This window comes from Balaenoptera ricei, chromosome 9 (genome assembly GCF_028023285.1).
Source record: "Balaenoptera ricei isolate mBalRic1 chromosome 9, mBalRic1.hap2, whole genome shotgun sequence".
Classification (NCBI taxonomy): Eukaryota; Metazoa; Chordata; class Mammalia; order Artiodactyla; family Balaenopteridae; genus Balaenoptera; species Balaenoptera ricei.
The window spans coordinates 59,511,973-59,531,309 of record NC_082647.1 but is presented as its reverse complement, the minus strand read 5'-3'; the positions used below and the strand labels follow the sequence as shown (position 1 = coordinate 59,531,309).

At 39.8% G+C, this 19,337-nt stretch overlaps 1 protein-coding gene and 1 long non-coding RNA gene across 13 annotated transcripts in view; one reads left to right on the top strand and one right to left on the bottom strand.

The window, feature by feature from the left end:
• Positions 1–2,036: 2,036 nt before the first annotated feature.
• PPP1R9A (protein phosphatase 1 regulatory subunit 9A) overlaps positions 2,037–19,337 on the bottom strand; it is a 292,981-nt gene continuing 275,680 nt past the window's right edge. For 6 of the 12 annotated variants that reach the window (XM_059933861.1, XM_059933860.1, XM_059933866.1 and 3 more), the window contains 5 exons: positions 10,227–10,425; positions 8,160–8,279; positions 7,171–7,194; positions 5,888–6,070; positions 2,037–4,510 (listed from right to left, as the gene is read on the bottom strand). In XM_059933861.1, the coding sequence (XP_059789844.1) occupies positions 4,301–4,510; positions 5,888–6,070; positions 7,171–7,194; positions 8,160–8,279; positions 10,227–10,425 (736 nt within the window). In that variant the 3' untranslated portion in view covers positions 2,037–4,300. The remainder of the gene's footprint in view (positions 4,511–5,887; positions 6,071–7,170; positions 7,195–8,159; positions 8,280–10,226; positions 10,426–19,337) is intronic. The other 6 variants (XM_059933865.1, XM_059933869.1, XM_059933870.1 and 3 more) reach the window with 4 other exon arrangements.
• LOC132371990 (uncharacterized) lies at positions 9,851–10,864 on the top strand. Its single transcript, XR_009505052.1, has 2 exons — positions 9,851–10,445; positions 10,655–10,864. It is a non-coding gene; the product is annotated as an uncharacterized LOC132371990 (long non-coding RNA).

Genomic DNA, 19,337 nt, shown 5'->3' with positions numbered 1-19,337 from the left:
TGATTTCTAGGTCGGGTCTATTCTATGCTGCTACTTTAAATACTACTGCTGTACTGTCTGGTGTTATTTTTTCCCCAGTGTTTTGGACCAAGACTAAGTTTCCTGAGACTTTAAATGCCTAAGACAAATATAAACAAGATCTGCCTGCACACACAGGCTGTTCTTCAGGAGTGAATTTCTGAAGCACATTCGTATTTCTTACAGCGCTGCTTCTTTTTGAGAACTTACTTCCCACCCCTATCATCATAACGAAAGCAATTCTAGTAGAAAATATGGACATTTTACTTCTGGACTTCATCCTTAAATGCTTAGCTTCATAACAGTGTACAGGTAGATCTCCTTGATTCAAGGTAAATTGGAAAAAGATATTTTAAAAACTGGGCTTTTCTTTTTCATTTTACCGTTTCATTCAGAAAGCACTAAGGACTTGGCATTAAGCAGGTGACTTGAACCCTACTGACTGCCGTCCACCAAGTTGAAATGCCCCTTATCTGCAGCTCTATTGGGACAGTAAATTTAGTTACTCAAATGGAAGCTGGTAATTCTGAAATATCTCCATGTAATGAAGGGGCTACATCACATCCCAAGCATAGACATTCCATTTAGAATTGCTGGGATACCTCCTTTTGAAACTTCTTGAATAGTATGGCCAAACACTGGTTCTCCTCTCTTGCAGCTTGGTCTGTATAACCTTTAACACTTACAAATGAGTTAGAATAGCCATATAAATGTGAGTTTTCATTTACCTTTTAAAATATAATTTTAAAGCACACATTAATCCTATTACACAAAGAAAGAACCTAGCCGAGAATTCTTTGTCTTCAGCAGAAACCATAAAGGCTAATTAAAGTGCTAGATCAAACAACCTGGCTTGGGCCTGTAGCTTGGGCCTGGGATATCTCAAGATTTCAGGGTAGCGATGACTACAGGATAAAACAAGGGTTCATTTGGTTCCTCTCTTGGCTTCTTGCCCCTCTGTTTCCAACGACAACAAAGCAAGCACAAGGTAGTTTTCCCATTTCACGCCCCGTTTAGAAGCGGAGGCACCTGTCACATTGCAGTCATGAACTGTTGTTGGTTAAAATGCTTACGTGATGTTGAGGGTGGGAAATCCATGTCAACCCCAGCTAAAGGAGGATAGTATAGAGTAGCTTTATTGTCATGAAATTAATGCTGGACTTCATCAGTGTGTTAGAATGGGCAAAATTAGATTTCTACCCTAACTTCTTATCACTCTGCAGTAAACTTCTGATTCAGGCAAAGAAAGAAGGAGAAAACTACTACATAACCTGTGAGTTACTTTAAGGGCGATAGATAGTCTTTAAATAAAGTAATCTAAGTCCTTTAGTGGAACACCCTGCCCCAGACACCCAGCTCATACAATGCTCTCTGTCTACCGCTTGGCTTCACCACAATCTCCTGTCCCCCAAAGCATTACCTGTACCCCCAAAACACTTTTGGCTTTTGTTAGAGTCATACTGAGCTGTCGTTTAAGGAATATAGTTCATAGTAACCAGATATTCCCTTTTCGTTCATTTTCTGATAAATAAAAAAACTACAAAGTCTGTAACGTTCATGAAGCAAAAATTCTGGGCTAAATTGTAAGGATACTGAAAACCACTAGCGTTAAAGTTAGGATTGTGTAAGACACTGGAACCTCAATTAGGCATCATGCACCAGAGTCAATAAAGGAAATAACAGGAAAACAAAATGTTCACAAGATCTGAGGTCCTTCACTTTGTTTTCATATCCTTTTATCAATCTGTTTACGCTTTATCCTTTGTTGGACAATCAAATCAATTTCAGCAGTTTTAATTAGTAATGTTAAAATAACTCATTAAGACCTAAAATTACTATAATTTAACTTAAAAAATCAAAACTGTTATACTACAAACTAAATGATTTGAGGAGTAAGAATTTGATTTATAATATTGTCGGTTGTTGATCTAAACATTGGAAGTGTATAAATAAAGTTAAAATAAAGAACAATACTTCTAAGACATCTAAAAATGCAATATAATCATAAATTATGTGCAGAGACAGACTTATACACATTTCCAGTATATACTTCCTTTTTCAAATATTACCAAAGTGTAAACATAACAACATAAATCATCCTTCTATTTCCACTCTTAAAATGAATACAGTGAAACTTCCAGTGTGATCCAGATCACTTTTTTTCCCCAAAGATAAGTAAAAATGGCAAAAATTTACAATAGCAAGCACTAGCATTACCAGATTTTGAGTAATTTAGTCTTTTAGTATTGAAAAGATTTGCTGAATTTTGTAGTTCATTGATAGTGGTTCCTGGTTTCCCATGATATTAATAAATAGCAAAGCACCACCTATCTCAAAATATTAATAGAGATTCCAGTATGGAGTTTCATTATCATACCCCAAATGACAATAGAAAAAAATAGGTAGTGGCTTTGATAATTGTAAAACACAATGTTACTTTATACCGATGTTTCTGAGGAACAAATGAATGATCTATACCTAGTGACAAAGGAACTGAAGCGTAACAGACAACACTCTGTCACTGAAAAGGAAACAAGCCTTAGGGAAGAACAAGATTATAAATTTCTAGTTTAGACAATTTCAGATTTTGGATATTCAGACAAGCAAAAAAAAAAAAAAAAAATCACAATGCTTCAAAATAGGAGATGGAGCTATATGGGAAGAAGCCCCTTTATGTTATCTGTTACTTGTAACCTTCAAAAGCCTTCCCCTAAGCTCTGCGTATAGAACATTTCCAGTGGAAGACAAGGACAGAGACCACCCCCCTGCCCCAAAAAACCAAAGGAAAGGAAGTAAAATACTTGTCCAAGGATTGGTCTGGCCTCAACTCTTATTTTGAAACTCGTCCTCTGGAAAGTGGATGACCTCATTTTTGCAGCCAATGCAGCAAAGAGAACCAGATGCATGAGCATAAAAAGCAAAACAACAACAACAATGACAATAAAAAATCCATCATTTGAAATTTCTCAAGATGAGTTTATTTTCTCCTCCTTCTGCCCCACTCTCCTGCACTTGAATTAGTTGGATGAAACACTGAAATCCTTAATACTGGCTTTAAAATAAGTATAACCGCCTGCACTGCCAGCCTGCATCATGTGTACCGTCTTAAACAAACTTTAACTGTAAAGTGGAGATCTCCAAAGAATGAAAGAGAACGGCTCAGAAAAACCATTCAAAACATCTCTAAAATATAACTGACAGCTCTCCTTTATGGGAACATTCTGTGTGCTCAATAAAATTGCTTCTCTGGTCGAATGTTATTCAAATCTAACTTTTCTCTAACTGGTATTTCTATTTTTCTTAAAAGTACATTTGTTAAAAGTCTAACGGAGCCCACTTGGGAAATCTTGAGTAGAAAATACGTGATGAGTTCCTGATTGTGTCATAGTCAGGCTGAAGACCAGCCAGAATGTTCCCCAGGAGAGGAAACCCGAAAATGTTGGTTTCCTTAAAAATCAATTTTCTGTTCAATTTGTTGGGGAGAAAAGGAACTGTGTTGTGTGTGTCGGTGCTGCTGAAATACTGAACACGCAGCAGTAGCAAAGTAAACAACAGATCCCAATATCCCATGGCCGCACTAACGTCTGAATTTTTCTTTGTTTGGCTAAATCTGGAGGATAAATGTTACCCTCAGAACCCCAAGGTGATGCCTACATCCACATTCTTAAGGCTTTTGCTTCCTTCTGGGGTTAACAAATAAGTGTAATTCTTTTCTCTCTTCCCAATGCCCAGCAGGCAGCACAGTTTGCTTGCTTTTTGCCACAGTAGGCAAAGAGCACCCACATTTCCACAGCGGGGTTGTCTCAGCGTCCAGACACAGAAACGAGGGGGAACCTTTCCCACACACCGGAGTAGATTCTGCAGCCCAGATCTCATGGCAGAGCGGTGTTCTCGGCCATGCAGATACGTGCCATTGCTCAGTTTCAGGATCCCATATTGAAAATGCATGGCGTTCCATGGACAATGCCACGGTGTGTCATGCTCTTGTTGAGCAGGATCACGCTGGTCCTTCAAGTGACACCACCCACCCAACACAAAGAAGAGAGAAACACTGCTACTTTGCACCTCTCACAAATGAGATCCTTGGTTTGTTACTAAACCAAGGGTGGCTTGGGATTATTTCAGTAGGTTAAGAGTGAGTGTACTCTATTAATGCAGAAAATGCAGTTATTAAACACACAGTTCCCCAGTCTGCCTAGAGCACATTACCCCTGTCATCAGTTTCTTCTTCATCCTCCGGAGGAGAGCAGGGCAGGAAGAGGTGGAAACTTCTCTGTGTGTGTCACTGCTCACCAGCACCCTCTGTGGCAGCTGCCATCTTCTCCGTCTTTTTAGACTTCCTCTGCATTTGCTCTTGTTCCTTCCTCCTCAGCTTTTCTCTTTGTTTTTCTATTTTCTCTTGGGCCTTCCGAGCCTTCTCTAGAGACACTTTCATTTCTTTGAGTCTTTTTTTGACCACTGCTCGGTCCTGGGATGATGTCATGCCAAGAGCCTAAGAAGGAAACACATAAACAAACTGAATTTGAAAACCAGTGACCTCTCTGCTTATGATGAGGCTGACAGCACAAGATGTTCAAACTCAAGAACTAATGCAAACATAATCAAAGAGGTAGAAACTGAGGAAGAGCTGATTACATTTGCCAAAAATCTACATACTGTGGGGCTGAGCTTTATTTGTTCTTTTATACTTTGAAGTCCCTAGCACAGTACCTCCTAAACCTCAGCAAGTAAATGCTTTCTGGACTGGTAATTAATGGGTCAGTGAATGGAAAAAGGGCACAATTCTGCTTCTCCAACCTTTGGGCTGTAGACATTTACAGCCAAAAGTATTGCTAAACCCACTGATATTTTCAAAAGATAGGAGTGGGCACCTGCTGCCACGGAGGGTTCCAAGAAGGGCAGGAGGAATCGAAGTGGCTTCCTTTCTGCCAATGTATTCATTTACAATGAAGACCAAAAATGTCTTTGGGACCAGAGTGCTCATGTCGGCATGATTAGCCGTGCTCTCCCTGTAGGCGGCAGACCTATAAAGGAAGTCTGGTCATAACGAGGAGGCTGCTCGATGAGCTTGGGATTCAGAATAAGGGGAGTTGGTTGCGTACTTTACACGTTTCATGACCTTCAGAATCAACAGCGGGATGCATCCATCTCCCCAACAGGGACAGCCTTGTCAATGGGCCTTCATATTCACAGGCTATTGATTGATCTCTAACCTTTTCAAGACTGTCAAGAGCTACTCATCTGCCCGTCAGCCCAGCAGGGGGCCGAGGTTGGGGGTGGCAGGCTGGCTGTGAGCTCCTTTTGCCCTTTTTCCACAGGGGTAGGTGCCACCTCAGGCTCTAAAGGAGATGGACTGGACAGGTGAAAATGAGAGCGCCAGGACAGGGGAGGGAGGGCACGGCCTGCACTTGGTGGGGGAAGAAAGTTCTGGGGAGAACGCAGTCCCGGTTTTTGAGTGGTATGCAGGGAAGAGTGAGGGTGGGGGGAGCAATGAGTTAAAAAAAGGGAAGATTCATGGACCTGGGTTTTAACTCTAATGTCATGGGAGAGTCCACATCGGCCATTATTAAAACTCATACTACACAGGAAGTAAGTAGAGTTAATACATGGACCATGTGTTGCTTGGCGGAAGCAATGGAGTGAGCCCCTAGCTCTCCTGCTCAACAGCCTACTACTGTTTGATTCAGAACCCGATGACTTTCCGAAACTTCCTTTACCACTCAGAAATCATTTAAGGTCCTTTCTGCTAACTGTGGGGGAGAAGTACCTCTCAGATATGCAGGATGCTCTCATCTAATGGAAACGTTTTAGGCGCTATGTGTAATACAAATTATACTTGGTAACCTAACACAAACATATAATTCTTTACCTTAAGTTTATTTCCATCCAACTGCAGGAGTTGCTCTCCAGTGATGTTTTGGGCACTGAATTCAGAGACATACTGCTCCAGATTTAGGCTCATTAGCCAGTGAGAAACCTGCTGCACGCTCCATTCATGAACGGCCCGATTCAGACACTGACTGTGTTTGGGAGACTGTCCGTCATCAAGAATCTGAGGTAGGAATGTTACGCAGGGTTGTTAAAGGACCGAGAAGCTGTAGCTCAGTACGGCATGTGATGCTATCAAAAGCCATTTCTTGCCTACTAGAGCCACACTTGTTTTTAAACCATAAAGTAAACGAATGGTTCTAGCTGTATGTATAACACACACAAAGTTATTAACTCTACATTTTGTGTAGGTATTTGGAAATTTAAAAATTCCCCCAAACAAAGCATTTTAATGTAGGAAGTTTAAAACTGAAAAATACACTCCAGTGTTGCAAGGTTTTACATTAAAACACTATGGAAAGATTATCAGATGCAGAAAACGAATACATCATTAATCTCTATATGTAATGCATCACTCTGCACTGATCCTCTGCTAAGACATCAGAGATATGTAAAGATACATTTAAAAACACTGAGGTATATCTTTTACTTAGAAGGGGAGAGCATTAAGTCCTCAAGCATTCTTAGGGGAAATTTCACAGCCATTATATTTCACTTGAGCGGCAAGCAAACCTGTGAGGAAGGTAGGACAGGTAATTTCCATAATTACTTTTAATAAACGAGGCAAGTGAGGCCCAGAAAGTCTACAGATCTGTCCAGTATCACGCAGCTAGTAAGTGGTGGAGCTCAGCATTTACTGGTTTATTCCAAATCCCAGGCTCTGTCCAAGGCAGGACATTGCTACGAATAGTGCAAAGGGCAGCTTGGTTCCTAGAAGCACTAAGCTGAGAGGAGATGGAGGCAATGATAAATCTGCGAGGAGAGACAGGAGTCGCCTCTGTGACCATGCAGGGAACACAGAGGAGGGGATGGGGGAGCTGAGATGAAGGCAAAGGGGGTGAAACGCAATGGGCTGCGTCAGGGTAATGGTGATGGGAGACACAGCAAGGGACTCTGGAGGTGGGATCTGGAGATCCTCTTGAATGTCTTTTCAACTAAGAAGACATAGACAAGCGCAGAGAGTGTAACTATTTAACACGAGGAAACCCTCCGCTACAGAGGAAAGGTTCTTGTCTTGTTTGATTTTAAATCATTTGCAAAGAAGGAAAAGAAATGTCAGACAATACCATGTCAGCCACCACACACAGCCCACTGAGAGCTCACCTCATCATCTATCATATCCAGGCTCTGAGTGAGACAGCAACAAAGGAACCAAAAAGAAAAGTGTTACAGGAACAGGAGACACACATGTACAGTACAAAGTTTTAATACAATTAAAATCACGCCAAGCCTACAGAATATGGGCAGAAGAATTTAAGGGGAAAAAACGTTTTACAAAGCAAAAATCACGTTAGAAATAACTAAGAACAAATATTTAGGGTGACTATATCTCTACTTACAGCGCTTCTCCCCAGCCCCACCCCCGCTCCCAGTACTGGTATTTCTTTCTTCTACTTATCTCTTGGAGCACTAAGTCAATCACCAGTGTAATCTTCTGCCCTCCTGTACACATTATATCTCCTGAGAATCCATTGTAATGCACACTTGACCCTGGCTTCTAAGTAAGTGGTTCTCCCCTTGTTTTCCTTCCTTATCACAACTGCACCTCTCCCTCTCCACTTCGGTGATTCTCAATCAGGGGCCACTCCCCACTCAGAGGGAACATCAGGGATGGTGAAAAAGGTGAGGGAGGAGGGGGATGGATCGTCTGTAAACTCCCTCGAGATTTCTTTTTTTTTTTTTTTTTTTTTTTGCCGCACCTCGCAGCTTGCAGGATCTTAGTTCCCCAGGCAGGGATCAAACCCAGGCCCCCCTGCAGTGGAAGCACGGAGTCCTAACCACTGGGCCTCCAGGGAATTCCCTCCCTTGGGATTTCTGGGCCGTTCCCTATTGCTGCTCTCCAGTGCCCAGCCTCCCATCCCCAACCCTCTGTGGATAGTCATCCCATCTATATCAAAGAAAGGCTGAGGAGGTCCCTAGACAGCTTAAAGGGGCTCAGAAATAGTACTTTGCTTCCATGTTGAGACAGGGAGGGAGCGAAATCATGAGGATTGATATGCAAAATCTGCCTAAAAACATTTTCCCCGCTGATAGTTCATCGGTAAAATGTATGATCTGAGAAAGCAGCTCTGTCGTCAGTGCCGTGCATGTACCTCATCTGATGAGAGCACCAAGGACTGAGAGAGCCCAGGTGTTTTGGGTTCTGCTCCCAGGCCGCTCAGGTCTGCTGAACTGGTACTGCTGGGACTGAAGTCATCATTGAAGGTAAAATTCTGAAAAAACAAATAAAGCTCACTGTTAAATGAGCATAGTGAGTGGACCAGAGGTAAGTATGTTTGCAAGTTCTGGAAAGGTTCTTTTTAAGTAATCTTAGAAGAGATTCATATTTGGTTTGGTGACCTTCACCCGGCAGTGGTTGAGAACACTGTGCCTTCTGCGCTGGATAGGGAATTCTGGGTGCTTTCTCCATCACATGAAAGGATAGATGTCTTAGAGAAATGATTCTTCAACCTCTCTTCAAGGGTACAGCATTCATTATCCTCTGCAACTGCTCAGAGGGGTAATATTAATAAGCCTATCTTCTTTGACCCTAATCGTGATAAGTAACAAAGTAAAAATACAAGATGGTGTGGTGAGCCTGAGTTATTAGCAACAGATGGCAATCCATATTAGAAAGGTAGCTTGAGCACCCCCTGGGAAGGATCGCTTGCTGTTGGCCATGATAAATACTGTGAGAGATGGCAGATCCTCTCCTGGATGTAACCTTCAAGATGATGAGTTCTGGGGTAGGTCACAGTCTGCCATTACACTAGTAGTCACATGCTAAAATACAACTCTTGCACAGCACCAACGGAGTACCAAAGAGGCTGCAGCACGGACAGAAACACATTTCCAAATAATCACCTGGGGGTTGGGGAGATTGAGGGTGTGTACGTAAAACTTCCCCAGAATTTCATTAAAATGTTCAGTGGATATTAAAGTCAAATGAATTCACATCCAGTGCAAGATAATGGTAGAATCTATTCAAACAACATTTAGATTTCTCAGATCCAAGACTGAAAATGTTTCAAGACCGAAGTGGCCTTCTGCTTCCAGAACTTCTTTTGCTAATAATTCTAGAAGGACTGGCTTTCCTGGAGCTCTAAGCACCTGACCAACACCATCTTGTTTCCTATTCCCCTTCCTTAGGAACCGGACTGTTAGTTTTCCATTAGGTTCACTTGCACTGGGTTTAGCTGGTTGTCAAGAATAAATACCATGCCAGAGGCTAGAGAATTCAGTACCAAACAAACGCCAAGTTTGCTAAAACTTCAGAAAAGGAGACGAAATCAGAGCACAAGGAGCTAGGCTAGTAAAACATTTAAGCAGGTGAGCATTTAACACAGCACATTACCATTTGACATTGTCATTGGAGATATGACCCCAAATTCTGTCGAAACCTTATGAGCTGTTGACCTCAAGAAAAGAATTAAAGTTAACATTAATCACAGGTTTCTGTTTGAGAAAGAAAAGTGAACACTGATAAAAGGAGACCAAACAACATGTGAAAGTTAGCCACCGTATGTGTTTCAATAAAATGTTAGGTAAGGTTTGCAGCGTCATGCTGGAAATAACCATCGTGCATTTAAAAACAAATAAGCATATAATTCCTCATTCTGCTAAAGTTAAAAAACTTTGGTGATAGAATTGTAACAGTTTATCAACATGGAAGTTTGATTTAAAAGAAGAAATAAGTAAGGGTGCTATGTCAGCATTGGTTTGTTTGAAAGAGTTTCATTTAGATATACTGAACACATATTCAGTCCCAAATTTATTTGTTTTCCAGTAAATCTTGAAGAGCACAGCAAAAATAGTTTTGTAATGTAATTTAAAGTGGAATACTTGGTAAACAGATCTATCATACTGTTCCATGATTCAAATGCATCTTTCCCAGCATGGCTTGACTGTCAAACTGAGATTAAGTAGCAGTATGTGAAAAGACAGGCAAATCAAAGATTAACGTACAATCTAGAATGGAACAGTATTAAAGAAGGTGATGGTTAAATGAGGCTTTCTTCCTCCCCCACACAAGAAATACCACGCATTGTTTACTGCAGTGTTATCACATTGGTTTCTCGGACCCAGAGTATACACACAAGTTGAGAATGCTTTCCAAAGATCGAAGAGGAGGAAGGATTGGGGGTTTTCTTGTTTGCTTTTTTAATCCATGTGTTTTCTACCTTAGACCCCTTTTTATCTGAAATTAGAGTTTCAGGAGAAGGCTGAAGGGGACTTGCAGATGCAGGCAGGTTCCTGAAGGAATAGGATCCTTTCCGGCTTTCGTTAAACCACGAGAAAGGCAGGCCCGCTGACGGCGTGGAGGCCTGAGCAGTGGAGGACAGCTTCGGTTTCCAGTGTTCCAGGCTGCCGCTGAAGATCCTGGGTTATGAAAAGAACGGGTATGTTAGACAAAGAAAAGGCAGACGTAAAGCTTATTGAAATGAATTCTGAAGGGACTCTGAATATAGTTTGAAGTCATAGTTTGAGAAATTATTCTACACAACGGATAGAGTAAAAATTTTGCCCTTTTGACTAGAACGTTAATCTTAATAGTTATCTTTTTTTGGTTAATTTTAATTTTTCTTTTCTTTTGGGCCACACCACGCAGCATGCGGAACTTCCCTGACCAGGGATGGAACCTGCGCCACCTGCAGTGGAAGCGCAGAATCTTAGCCACTAGACCACTAGGGAAGTCCGATAGTTATCTTTTTTGCATCTAAATGGATTCTATAACAATGATCAATATTTTGTTATCATTATTGCCACGATGAATTTTATGAAATGTGCCTAATAAATGTATGTGGATAAATTAGTATCAGTGAGGGGCATGGTCTTTTAGGAATTGCTATTAAGTTAATCATCACAGCATTCCCTTTATTTGGGTCACATAACAGTGCCTCACACTAGTGACATGAGCTCATAACCAGCATTCTACCCTGGGCTCCTCTGAGCACAGGTTCTCAAGAGCCTGAGACTTTAGAAAATGATATATTTAAATACTTGGAAATTTCTGGGTTCATGATACTTTAAGCAGAACACACACCTTATTGGTTTTTCATCATAATCTTAGTGCCTTATCACAGGAGGAACATCAGACCCGAGGTCCTAAAATCGTACACACTTCCTGTGTACATGGCCTTGGGCCTTCTCTCAGAGTCTATTTCCTCATCCATAAAAGGTGGTTATTTTATATATATCATATGTGGTTGTTAAGAATTAAATTAGATAAGTGTGAAAGTGCTTTGAAAAATGTAAAGGTATAAAGGTCTATGCTTATTTAATATTTAAAGGACTCAAAGGCATTTGAAAAACACAGTTTGAAAACAGACTTTTGGGACTTCCCTGGTGGTGCAGTGGTTAAGAATCTACCTGCCAGTGCCGGGGACACGGGTTTGAGCCCTGGTCCGGGAAGATCCCATGCACCGCAGAGCAACTAAGCCTGTGAGCCACAACTACGGAGTCTGCAAGCCACAACTACTGAGCCCGAGTGCCACAATTACTGAAGCCTGTGCGCCTAGAGCCCATGCTCCACAAGAAGAGAAGCCACTGCAATGAGAAGCCTGCGCACCACAAGGAAGAGTAGGCCCGCTCGCCGCAACTAGAGAAAGCCCGTGCGCAGCAATGAAGACCCAACGCAGCCAAAAAATAAATTAATTAATTAAAAAAAAAGAAAGAAAGAAACCAGACTTTTTTTTCTTAATGCAGTTACCTGTATATTTATATTTACCTTTTGGTTAAAAAAAAATTATCAGGAGCTGAGGCAGGAATGGGCAGTAGTTTCTATGCACTTGGAAGAAGTCACCCTCAATACGTCCAAGTGATCTCTGATATAATGCCTATTATTTGTTAGCTGCTGATGTCATGACAACAAAGAGATTCCCTTTCAATTAAAAGTGCCTCAACAGCATGGCTTACGGACAACTTTTGTCCCAGATGTATACTGAATTTCAACCGTCTCACATCTCATTTCTCATTATTTTGAAATAGTATATATTTCAAATTTATATAGGTAATACAACTCCTAACAATTCCTGTTCATTTCCAAAGATTAGTGAGAATCAAATGGGACAATTAATGTAAAAGCATCTTGTAAACTGTAAAGCAATATATGTGTAAGGGGATTATGAGAACGATAACTGAAGAGAATGCAAAAGTCCGCGAAGTTTTGGTAGCATACTGAAACAACAGGTTGGGTCAGTAAAAGTGTTTGTCACACTAAAGATTCCAGAAGATCTGATGATTTTAATGGTGTATTTATTTAAAAAAAAAAACAAACCCAAAGGGGTCTGCAAGGATAATAAAGAACAACCAGAGATGTGTCAACCTTCAATTTTATCCTGAAGTTTAAACTAAAAAAAAATTTGTATCCTTAAATCCACTTACTATCAAAAAATGGGGGGATGTGGGTTTACAATAACTGAACTTAAGAAAGCATGCTAGCAGAGGCAGATTGGTCTTCTGTAAGAAGCACTTTTTATTCCTGGGTCTTGGACCAGTGCAGTGGTCCCCAAATAAGTCTGATAAGGATCATCTGAAGCAGCTGTTCAAATACAAATTCTTGGGTACCTGGACTTACCAAGTTAGAATTTGGGGGAGAGGGAGGAGTTGACCTGGAATATATATTTTTTAATAATACATGTCTGAGCTCACTCTTAAAGTTTTTAATAACTATATTTATTAATATTATCCTGAATACAAATGTGAGGTTTCTGGAGCAGAAACAGGTTATTATTTACTTACAAAAGTTATTGCACTGGTTTCCCATGCCCTAATTTCCTCTTTCCAGGCTGACACAATGGGAACAAGTTGTCATCCTATACTTGGTCTACATTATTGGTGAGGAATCTAAAAAATATGACTCTGGATGATTATATAGGAGAGGGACAGCTGTCTCCCTTCTTTCCTCTGAGAGAGGGAGAGACATCTTATCTCCTTAATGTAAACAATTCAACTTGAGAAGGATCTTGGGTTCTTATGCTTTGGAAAGTAATATATGTCAGAGTAATATATGTAAGTAATATATGTCAGACTAGTGTCTCCAGCTTTACAGCCCCGGGAACGTCTCCATAGAGTTGGGTCTCAGCCCCCTCTCCCCATCCCCACTTCTGGAAAATGTAATCACATACCTCTGGGGAGGTAAATCTCTCTGCAGGTAAATCTATCTATCTAGTCATAATTTAACTTCTCAGGCTTATCGTTTAGCTCAGGTCCCACATTCCACTAAAAATGCTCACAAAGCTCTGACTGTGCAGAAACATAAAAATATTTTCCCTGTAGTTTCCCTCTTATAATTGGGGATATTTGAGATTAATTGGACCTGATGATTATTTTCCTCCTCTTTGGTTATAAATTTCTGAATCAATTAATCAAAGTAACATGGGAATTTTTTAAAGAGTTCCATCCATAATTCAAATAAGGTATGGTAGTGCTTAAATATATGGATACTGTTTTAAAGTTTATAAACAGGCCATAATGAATGACAGCATGAGTATCCTGTCCTACTCCCAAGTGAACTGCCTTTGTAGCAATGCTTTTAAAACAACCACCACTACCACATTAAAAAAAATTTTTTTTAACATCTTTATTGGAGTATAATTGCTTTACATTGTTGTGTTAGTTGTTGCTGTATAACAAAGTGAATCAGCTACAAGTATACATATATCCCCATATCTCCTCCCTCTTGCGTCTCCCTTCCACCCTCCCTATCCCACCCCTCTAGGTGGTCACAAAGCACTGAGCTGATCTCCCTATGCTATGCGGCTGCTTCCCACTAGCTATCTATTTTACATTTGGTAGTGTATATATGTCCATGCCACTCTCTCACTTCATCCCAGCTTACCCTTCCCCCCTCCCTGTGTCCTCAAGTCCATTCTCTACATCTGTGTCTTTACTCCTGTCCTGCCCCTAGGTTCTTCAGAACCATTTAAAATTTTTTTTTAGATTCCATATATATGTGTTAGCGTACGGTATTTGTTTTTCTCTTTCTGACTTACTTTACTCTGTATGACAGACTCTAGGTCCATCCACCTCACTACAAATAACTCAATTTCGCTTCTTTTTATGGCTGAATAATATTCCATTGTATATATGTGCCACATCTTCTTTATCCATTCATCTGTCGATGGACACTTAGGTTGCTTCCATTTCCTGGCTATTGTAAATAGTGCTGCAATGAACATTGTGGTTCATGACTCTTTTTGAATTATGGTTTTCTCAGGGTATATGCCCAGTAGTGGGAATGCTGGGTCGTATGGTAATTCTATTTTTAGTTTTTTAAGGAACCTCCACACCGTTCTCCATAGTGGCTGTATCAATTTACATTCCCACCAACAGTGCAAGAGGGTTCCCTTTTCTCCACACCCTCTCCAGCATTTATTGTTTGTAGATTTTTTGGTGATGGCCATTCTGACCAGTGTGAGGTGATACCTCAGTGTAGTTTTGATTTGCATTTCTCTAATGATTAGTGATGTTGAGCATCCTTTCATGTGTTTATTGGCAATCTGTGTATCTTCTTTGGAGAAATGTCTATTTAGGTCTTCTGCCCATTTTTGGATTGGTTTGTTTGTGTTTTTGATATTGAACTGCATAAGCTGCTTGTATATTTTGGAGATTAATCCTATGTCAGCAGCTTTGTTTGCAAATATTTTCTCCCATTCTGAGGGTTGTTTTTTCATCTTGTTTATGGTTTCCTTTGCTGTGCAAAAGCTTTTAAGTTTCATTAGGTCCCATTTGTTTACTTTTGTTTTTATTTCCATTTCTCTAGGAGGTGGGTCAAAAAGGATCTTGCTGTGATTTATGTCATAGAGTGTCTGCCTATGTTTTCCTCTAAGAGTTTTATAGTGTCTGGCCTTACATTAAGGTCTTTAATCCATTTGGAGTTTATTTTTGTGTATGGTGTTAGGGAGTGTTCTAATTTCATTCATTTGCATGTAGCTGTCCAGTTTTCCCAGCACCACTTATTGAAGAGGCTGTCTTTTCTCCATTGTATATTCTTGCCTCCTTTATCAAAGATAAGGTGACCATATGTGCGTGGATTTATCTCTGGGCTTTCTATCCTGTTCCATTGATCTATATTTCTGTTTTCATGCCAGTAGCATACTGTCTTGATTACTGTACCTTTGTAGTATAGCCTGAAGTCAGGGAGTCTGATTCCTCCAGCTCCGTTTTTCTTTCTCAAGATTGCTTTGGCTATTCAGGGTCTTTTGTGTTTCCATACAAATTGTGAAATTTTTTGTTCTAGTTCTGTGAAAAATGCCATTGGTAGTTTGATAGGGATTGCATTGATTCTGTAGATTGCTTTGGGTAGTATAGTCATTTTCACAATGTTGATTCTTCCAATCCAAGAACATGGTGTATCTCTCCATCTCCATCTGTTTGTATCATCTTTAATTTCTTTCCTCAGGGTCTTATAGTTTTCTGTGTACAGGTCTTTTGTCTCCTTAGGTAGGTTTATTCCTAGGTATTTTATTCTTTTTGTTGCAATGGTGAATGGGAGTGTTTCCTTAATTTCTCTTTCAGATTTTTCATCATTAGTGTATAGGAATGCCAGAGATTTCTGTGAATTAATTTTGTATCCTGCTACTTTACCAAATTCATTGATTTGCTCCAGTAGTTTTCTGGTAGCATCTTTAGGATTCTCTATGTATAGTATCATGTCATCTGCAAATGGTGACAGTTTTACTTCTTCTTTTCCGGTTTGGATTCCTTTTATTTCTTTTTCATCTCTGACTGCTGTGGCTATAACTTCCAAAACTATGTTGAATAATAGTGGTGAGAGTGGGTAACCTTGTCTTGTTCCTGATCTTAGTGGAAATGGTTTCAGTTTTTCACCACTGAGAATGATGTAGGCTATGGGTTTGTCATATATGGCCTTTATTATGTTGAGATAAGTTCCCTCTATGCCTACTTTCGGAGGGTTTTTAATCATAAATGGGTGTTGAATTTTGTTGAAAGCTTTTTCTGCATTTATTGAGATTATCATATGGTTTTTATCCTTCAGTTTGTTAGTATGGTGTATCACATTGATTGATTTGAGTATATTAAAGAATCCTTGCATTTCTGGGATAAACCTCACTTGCTCATGGTGTATGATCCTTTGAATGTGCTGCTGGATTCAGTTTGCTAGTATTTTGTTGAGGATTTCTGCATCTATATTCATCAGTGATACTGTCCTGTAGTAGTTTTCTTTTTTTGTAACATCGTTGTCTGGTTTTGGTATCAGGGTGATGGTGGCCTCGTAGAATGAGTTTGGGAGTGTTCCTCCCTCTGTTATATTTTGGAAGAGTTTTAGAAGGATAGGTGTTAGCTCTTCTCTAAATGTTTGATAGAATTCACCTGTGAATCCATCTGGTCCTGGGCTTTTGTTTGTTGGAAGATTTTTAATCACAGTTTCAATTTCAGTGCTTGTGATTGGTCTGTTTATATTTTCTATTTCTTCCTGGTTCAGTCTTGGAAGGTCGTGCTTTTCTAAGAATTTGTCCATTTCTTCCAGGTTGTCCATTTTTTGGCATAGAGTTGCTTGTAGTAATCTCTCATGATCCTTTGTATTTCTGCAGTGTCAGCTGTTACTTCTCCTTTTTCATTTCTAATTCTGTTGATTTGAGTCTTTTCCCCTTTTTTCTTGATGAGTTTATCATTTTGTTTATCTTCTCAAAGAACCAGCTTTTAGTTTTATTGATCTCTGCTATCGTTTTCTTCATTTCTTTTTCATTTACTTCTGATCTGATCTTTATGATTTCTTTCCTTCTGCTAACTTTGGGGGTTTTTTGTTCTTCTTTCTCTATTTGCTTTAGGTGTAAGGTTAGGTTGTTTAATTGAGATTTTTCTTGTTTCTTGAGGTAGGACTGTATTGCTATAAACTTCCCTCTTAGAACTGCTTTTGCTGCATCCCATAGGTTTTGGGCCATTGTGTTTTCATTGTCATTTGTCTCTAGGTATTTTTTGATACACTCTTTGATTTCTTCAGTGATCTCTTGGTTATTTAGTAGCGTATTGTTTAGCCTCCATGTGTTTGTATTTTTTACAGTTTTTTTCCTGTAATTGATATCTAGTCTTATAGCATTGTGGTGGGAAAAGATACTTGATATGATTTCAATTTTCTTAAATTTACCAGGGCTTGATTTGTGACCCAAGATATCATCTATCCTGGAGAATGTTCCATGAGCACTTGAGAAGAAAGTGTATTTTGTTGTTTTTGCATGGAATGTCCTATAAATATCAATTAAGTCCATCTTGTTTAATGTATCATTTAAAGCTTGTGTTTCCTTATTTATTTTCACTTTGGTTGATCTGTCCATTGGTGAAAGTGGGGTGTTAAAGTCCCCTACTCTTACTGTGTTACTGTCGATTTCCCCTTTTATGGCTGTTAGCATTTGCCTTATGTATTGAGGTGCTCCTATGTTGGGTACATAAATATTTACAATTGTGATATCTTCTTCTTGGATTGATCCCTTGATCATTATGTAGTGTCCTTCTTTGTCTCTTGTAATAGTCTTTATTTTAAAGTCTATTTTGTCTGATATGAGAATTGCTACTCCAGCTTTCTTTTGATTTCCATTTGCATGGAATATCTTTTTCCATCTCCTCACTTTCATTCTGTATGTGCCCCTAGGTCTGAGGTGGGTCTCTTGTAGACAGCATATATACGCATCTTGTTTTTGTATCCATTCAGCCAGTCTATGTCTTCTGGTTGGAGCTTTTAATCCATTTACATTTAGGGTAATTATAGATATGTATGTTTCTATTACCATTTTCTTAATTGTTCTGGGTTTGTTACTGTAGGTCTTTTCCTTCTCTTGTGCTTCCTGCCTAGAGAAGTTCCTTTAGCATTTGTTGTCAAGCTGGTTCGGTGGTGCTGAATTCTCTTAGCTTTTGCGTGTATGTAAAGGTTTTAATTTCTCCATCAAATCTGAAAGAGATCCTTGCTGGGTAGAGTAATCTTGGTTGTAGGTTTTCCCTTTCATCACTTTAAATATGTCCTGCCACTCCCTTCTGGCTTGCAGAGTTTCTGCTGAAAGATCAGCTTTTAACCTTGTGGGGATTCCCTTGTATGTTATTTGTTGCTTTTCCCTTGCTGCTTTTAGTATTTTTTCTTTGTATTTAATTTTTGGTAGTTTGATTATATGTGTCTTGGTGTGTTTCTCCTCAGATTTATCCTGTACGGGACTCTCTGTGCTTCCTGGACATGATTGACTATTTCCTTTCCCATATCAGGGAAGTTTTCAACTATAATCTCTTCAAATATTTTCTCAATCCCTTTCTTTTTCTCTTCTTCTTCTGGAACCCCTATAATTCGAATATTGGTTTGTTTAATGTTGTCCCAGAGGTCTCTGAGACTGTCCTCAATTCTTTTCATTCTTTTTTCTTTATTCTGCTCTGTGGTAGTTATTTCCACTATTTTATCTTCCAGGTCACTTATCCATTCTTCTGCCTCAGTTATTCTGCTAGTGATTCCTTCTAGAGAATTTTAATTTTCATTTATTGTGCTGTTCATCATTGTTTGTTTGCTCTTTAGTTCTTCTAGGTCCTTGTTAAATGCTTCTTGTATTTTCTCCATCCTATTTCCAAGATTTTGGATCATCTTTACTATCATTACTTTGAATTCTTTTTCAGGTAGACTGCCTATTTCCTCTTCATTTGTTTCGTCTGGTGGGTTTTTACTTTGCTCCTTCATCTGCTGCGAATTTCTCTGTCTTCTCGTTTTGCTTAACTTACTGTGTTTGGGGTCTCCTTTTCACCGGCTGCAGGTTCGTAGTTCCCACTGTTTTGGGTGTCTTCCCCCATTGGGTAAGGTTGGTTCAGTGGATTGTGTAGGCTTCCTGGCGGAGGGGACTGGTGCCTGTGTTCTGGTGGATGAGGTTGGAGCTTGTCTTTCTGATGGGCAGGACCACATCCAGTGGTCCTGGGGTATCTATGAACTTAGTATGATTTTAGGCAGCTTCTCTGCTATTGGGTGGGGTTGTGTTCCTGTCTTGCTAGTTGTTTGGCATGGGGTGTCCAGCACTGGAGCTTGCTGGTCATTGAGTGGAGCTGGGTCTTAGCATTGACACAGAGATCTCTGGGAGAGCTCTCACTGATTGATATTACGTGGGGCCGGGAGGTCTCTGGTGGTTCCATGTCTGAACTCGGCTCTCCCACCTCAGAGGCTCAGGCCTGACAGCCAGCTGGAGCACCAAGACCCTGTCAGCCACACGGCCAAACTTTAAGCTTGATTTATTTATTTAATTTGAGTGTCCATCTTTGACTCTGTTCCCATATGGAATGGATCTTGATCTTATATATCCTTTTCTTAA